Genomic DNA, 6,488 nt, shown 5'->3' on the forward strand with positions numbered 1-6,488 from the left:
TATATGAAGTTAAAACTACATGTTCTAACAGTTGTTTGGGTGAGTGAATATCTTTATGGGTGTGGTGATGAGCAAATATATTTCTCAATGGTACAGGTCCAACAAACTAGAAAAATAAAAGGCAGTGTATGTGTCAGTTGTTGTATATAAATAAGTATACATAAGACACAATGAATGTGTGAGTGACTGTATGGATAACTTTATACTTGTAATAATGATTTTATAATTCACTAAGTATGACTTACTATCTAAATGAATAGAAGAAGTGGTGTTTGTATAAGTTTTTTGCTAAGTAAATATGTAAGTATGATCCATTGTTTGCATAAGTGAGTAGGATGACTTCATATGTGAATAGGATGCGTGCTGTTGTTTAATGTCGATATAGATGTATAAGTATTTTTGATAGTGTTCTATTGTTCATTGACAGCATGTATGAGTGAATCCATAGGTAAGTGATTAGATGTGTTTATACATCTATGAATCACTGAGTGGATTTTTAGATACTTGTATTGCTGTGACAATGGATTTAAATATGATACTCTGTATTTTACAAAGAGTGATGAAAAATTGTTATAGTGTATGAAAAGGTGTATGTGATTGTCACGTGGATGATGTCATCAGTGATGTCATCAGTGATGTCATTTGAGATGTCATCAGTGATGTCACTGACCATGTCATGAATGATCTAATATGTGACATCATCAGCAGTGGATTGCGGGTGCGCAAAATATAGTTAGTACAACTAACTATATAGGAGCAATTTCAATGGTTTTGTATGAGTAAAATGTCCAGCTAACTATAACACCACTAAAACTTATGGGGGCATATTATCAAGCCTGTGCGATAAAATTATCGCCGCTTTATCGGCCGAAAATGGCCGATAAAGCGGCGATAATGGGCTTGATAATATGCTCTAAAGATTTCCAATCGTAGCCCATGTTAGATGTGAAGACATCTAACATGGGCTTCGATTGGAATTCCATAGAGCATATCATCAAGCCCATTATCGCCGCTTTATCGGCCGTTTTCGGCCGATAAAGCGGCGATCATTTTATCGCACAGGCTTGATAATATGCCCCATAGTTTTTTGAGTGAATTTCAAAGGTTTTTTAAAAGCTAATTCCTAACTGTATAACTCCTGAAACCTATGGTTTTTTCAGTGAATATATATATATATATATATATATATATATATATATATATATATATATATATATATATATATATATATTTTAATGTTATACGTGGTTCCTCCCGCATTCTCTCTCTTACCCTCTTCCGCTTAAGGCTTGACTCACAGTCCATTTTATCTTTAGAGGATCTCCACTCCTTTTTCCCCTGTTCCTTTTTTGTTCCACTATCCTCCGATCCTTTTATTTCACACCTTTTAGGTCTTACCTAAAGGCAGCTTTATTTGTCTCACCAGACTCATCTTTTCTACAAAAAAACAAACTGTGGGGCATATTATCAAGGGATTTATCTCAATTTTTTGGCTTTAAAAGCCAAGAAAGCGGAGATAAAATTATCTCCCTCTTACCTAGCTGTCGCTAACACCAGTTAGCGACAGCTAGTAGGAGATAGCGACCATCTTGGGCTCCGCTTTGCATGTCAGAGGAATTTATCACTAATGACATGCAAAGTGGGCTTGCCAAGATGTTAGCGACTGGAAACAGTCGCTAACATCGCTATCGCCTATTACCAACTTTTGGAGATATTTGCACTAAGCGCGAATATCTCCAAAAGCGAACTCCTGCCCTGAGCAGTTCTTAGCCATGTTATCCAATGGGAGGTGGATAACATGGCTAAGAGCATTCGCTCGGTAATGCATGAATATCGCTGACTTTACAGCGATATTCATGCATTTCGGCCGATTTTTATCGTTTCTGAGATAAACCTTGCTAATAGCAAGGTTTATCTGCGATAAAAATCGTCGCAGCTGGGCGATAAATTTTTATCGCTAACCAAGCAATAGCGATAATTATCGCTATTGCATCAAGCAATAGCGATAATTATCGCTATTGCTTGGTAATATGCCCGTATGTTCCATAGGTGGCACAATGAACTGTGTTATTGTTGATAAGATTGTTAAGTAGACCTTAGTTAGAAACTTGGTGTCAACTCTGAATTATTGTATTTGTACTCTTAATTTTATCCTTAGTTAGCATTTTGTTAAATATTTGCCCTTGCCAGCACCTCTTTAGAGTTCTGGAACAAAAGGAGAAAATAAACACACAGGACCTGATACACAAAGGTATACCGCAGTCGTGGTGGGAGGACGCACTTGTGGTGGGATATCCGCAATTGTAAACTGCAATACAGAGGTCCCACTCCCTGTGCGCCGTTTGTGAATCCGCCCCAGAAAGTTCTGAAAGCAGGAGAGTTAGAGTCCAGACAGATTCAGTGATCTGATATTTTCATTCACTCCCAGGTAAACAACACATGTAAAGACTGTTTGAACAGTTCAGTTTCACAAGTTCACTAAACTGGAGGCCATGGGCTTCTGCGTGAAGTCCAGGACTGAGGCTATTACAGAGCCGTGTACCCTGAAACTCCATCCTCCACACTTTAGCCTTTTAAAGGAGTGGTGTGGGTTCAGGTCAGCTAAGGAGGATCATGATTCCTAACCTGACCCTGTTGAAGGAAGATAAGATGTTTGCCCCTGTGCACCCTGTTCTTATGCAGTGTTTTAATTTGATCCTGAATTCCACCTGAACCCACTCTATTTATCTGCTGCTCTTTCTTCTCTTTTAATTTGCTGTTATAAATGTATAATGATGATTGTTTGATGCCTGAGAGGGCAACTGGAAGGCTGGATTTTGGCTTAAAGAAAAGACAGTCCTATAAGTTATCTTCTGTAATATTTATAACAAATCTAACAATTTAAAGTTGATGGACTTGTCAGAAATACCCTTTTAAATCATTGGAATAGATTTGTAGCAATGCCATGACAAGTTCTTCTTTGTAAAGCTTCTTTTATGGAGAAAAAGTAGCAGGTTAGGAACTTTTGATTTGCCTTCATATCCAGGGTTGCAGGCACAGATGTAACTTCTTACAGTGTTAGTGCAGGTTGCGTCTTTGTGGCAGGGGTTTTTAATGCACTCATTGATGTCTCTGAAAGTTGCACCATTACTTACATAAGATCACAAAAGTGTTGAGAGCACAGCATTTATGTTTATCACTGCATGTATACTATGAACTAAGTGGCTTGGCTCAGAGGTTGGGAAGGGAGTAATGCTGTGGGGTTACCTTGGAATCCAGGATTACAGACACACGTGTAACTTCCTGCGGTGTTAGTGCAGGTGGCATTTCCATGGCATGGGCTGCTGATGCACTCATTGGTGTCATTGCATGAGATCCCATCTCCTGAAAAGGAATAAGGAAGCAGGAGTGTAAGTGTTAGATACCAAGTAGCTGAAAGAATACCTAACAGGAAGTAAAGTGCACATACATTGCTAGCAGACAGATGTTTTCAACACCTAGAATCACTGATTGATTTGAAGTGTAAATATACCTAAACAGGATCATTCACAACAATTCATTTAATAACTTGTTAAATACATCTAACCCACCCACTAAACAGAAACAGTGTACAGGTTTTACACACTGAAGTGAAATATTTTATGTAGTTAGAAGATTGTTTTATCAGATGCTTAAGTGATGATAGAGGTTAGAGATTAGGCACACTCTGTGGTGATTTTGATGTTTTGAACAAAGTGATGGATTTTTGGAAAAGCTTTGCAAAAGTTGACATTTTTATTTTGGGATTTTCTGCATTTTTGAATAGTGAAATCCCCTTGAGGAAATACTCTGTATTTCCAATTAAGGTGCATGTTTTGGTAGATGCATTCACTATTGGATGTAATGAATAAACCCATATAATGATATGGGTAGACTTTCATTCTCTTCTGCAAGATTACAGCGACAAGGCCTTGAAAGGAATGTGCACAACTGGTTCATAGTCTTAACTTCAATTATCCAGAATAACACCAATAAAGACATGAAGGAAATCACCCTTCAAACAGGTTGTAGGTGATGATTAGTTTTCAAAGAAAAAGTTCCTTCGAGGCAGGGTGTTTACCACAGATGTGGGAAAAGAGTTGTGTACCTGAGTGTTAGACACGCCTTTTGAACTTGAGAAAAGTCAGCTTAGGTCTCCCTAAAACCCTTCTCTGGATCCAAGGTCTACCTTTTTTCTTTTGATCGAATGCCTTTTGTTTGATCTCAATGAAATATGTCTCTGTCCTGCAACACATGAGGACAATGGATACGGGATTGTATAGCAGGCTATTCAATTTCATAATCTATATGAGATTGGAAGCATAAAGGATTAAAAAAGCAATATATATATATATATATATGTATATATATATATATATATATATATATATATATATATATATATATATATATATTTCATCCAAGGAATGCGGCACACAGGTAGGATAATTTTACGAAAATCCTTTATTAACTCGTACTCGGACCAACGCGTTTCAGCCTCAACAGGCTTTGTTCACGGTTAGTGAGTATTTTTCTATGTCTACAATTTATCTCAGTTGGCAATTAGGGTGCTTTCTGGGACTAGTAGTTCATTACATTACAAATTGCAAAATTGTTTACGCATAAGGGACGCTGCATTTACATTTATCAACAATTTTAAGTAATTTGCTTTGCTTGTTTCTCGCTGCTGAATCTGCGCTATATTATGCTAGATCATATACCATCATTATTGATAGCGTTATCACACAGAGCCTGTTAGAACAAGGTGAATGGGTATAGTACCCGTACTATTAATTGTCTAACCATTACATCAGCATAGCACTGCATTTGCAGATTGTTATTTCTCATAGAACATCCATTTGATTACCAAAATCCTGCGATGCATTCATAAAGATTAAATTAATTTACTATTCAAATATTCAAAAAAAAAATCCAATGTATGTGATCAGGGTACAGTACCCATTCAGTTAATAGTTATTGCCTCCGCTATAGTTCAAATCAATTATTCAAGATGAACATAAAGCTCCTCATCAAAGTTCATCCCCCTCTGCATTTTAGTTTTAAGTCTGATGAACAATTTTGATTCGATTTGTCTTAATTTCCTCAGACGGTTTCCACCTCTTTCATTTGCATCCAACATGAAGATTCCATAATATGACATGGCTCTCCAATCACTGTTTTGACAGTTTGCCATGTGTTTGGTGGTAGCATATGCCATGTCTTTGTTTTTTACCGCCGTTATGTGCTCTAGTATTCGTTTTTTGAGTGCACATGTTGTACTTCCAATGTATTTGGAACCACATTTACACTGTACCACATATACAACATGAGTTGATGCACATGATATTTGTCCTTGAATTGGTATTTGTTTACCACTTGGCTCCTCATACGATGTTTTGTTTTGACCAATTTTACAGGCTTTGCAAATATTGCATCTCCGGAATCCATTTCGTTGATCTGTAAGCCAATTGTTTTTTCTGACAGTTTGTTTTCCTTTAAAATGGCTCTGTATTAAACAATTTCTTAGAGATGTTGTTTTCCTGTAGCTAATCAGTGGTTCTTTTCCTGCCATTTTTCCTATATCAGGATCCCCTGAGATAAGATGCCAGTATTTCTGAATTTTATTTCTTATGATGCCGCTCTCTTTACTAAACGTCATCACAAATCGCGGTGATCCGTCACTCTCCTTCTCTTTAACTTGCGAAGCAAGTATTGTTGTTCGGTTTTTGTGATCCACTCTTTTTTTGCATTTTTTAAGGATTTTGTTATTGTATCCTCTCGATTTTAGACGTTCTGAGGTTTCCATGATTTTTGTTTCTGCATCACTCTCTTTGGTACAGTTCCTCTTCATACGAATAAATTCGCCGTATGGTATGCTGGATAGCAAAGATTGTGGATGAAAACTAGTGCCATGCAAGATGCTATTCGTGGCTGTCTTTTTCCTGTAAAGAGTGGTTTGAATTTGATCATTTTCAATGAAAACAGTGAGGTCCAAAAAATGGATTTTCTTTTTGCTGATTGAATGCGTAAATTGTAATCCCACATCATTACTTTTGAGTTTGGAGAAGTAGGAGTCAAATTCTGATGTTGAACCATTCCAAATTATGAACAGGTCGTCGATGTAAATAATTTTATTCAGATCTTCCTGATTGGTGGGGTCCCAGGCTTTGGTCTTTTCCAACCAACCCATGGAGACATTAGCATAATTTGGCCAAAATGACATGCCCATTGATGTCCCACATTCTTGCTTGTACAATTGATGGTTAAAAATAAACACATTATTTCTCAGACATAGGTTAATCATTTGCATCAACATTTCTGTGTGCTTTTTCTCTTCTACATTCCGCTGTTTTAGAAAGTAGGCACATGCATTGAGTCCTATGTGATGTTTGATCGAAGTGTATAAAGACACCACGTCAATAGTTATCAGTAGATAATTCTTGTCCCATGTTGTATTTTGTAGGATTCTCAAGAAATCTCGCGAATCTTGA

General features: G+C 37.0%; 1 protein-coding gene across 1 annotated transcript in view; it reads right to left on the reverse strand.

The window, feature by feature from the left end:
• Positions 1-6,187, reverse strand: part of LOC144792134 (uncharacterized) — an 83,560-nt gene extending 77,373 nt beyond the window's left edge. The window contains exons 1-2 of the mRNA XM_078667010.1: positions 5,312-6,187; positions 3,247-3,363 (exon numbers count right to left, since the gene is read on the reverse strand). Of these exons, the coding sequence (XP_078523136.1) occupies positions 3,247-3,363; positions 5,312-6,187 (993 nt within the window). The remainder of the gene's footprint in view (positions 1-3,246; positions 3,364-5,311) is intronic.
• Between the last annotated feature and the right edge of the window lie 301 nt (positions 6,188-6,488).

Source organism: Lissotriton helveticus, chromosome 11 (genome assembly GCF_964261635.1).
Source record: "Lissotriton helveticus chromosome 11, aLisHel1.1, whole genome shotgun sequence".
NCBI classification, from domain to species: domain Eukaryota; kingdom Metazoa; phylum Chordata; class Amphibia; order Caudata; family Salamandridae; genus Lissotriton; species Lissotriton helveticus.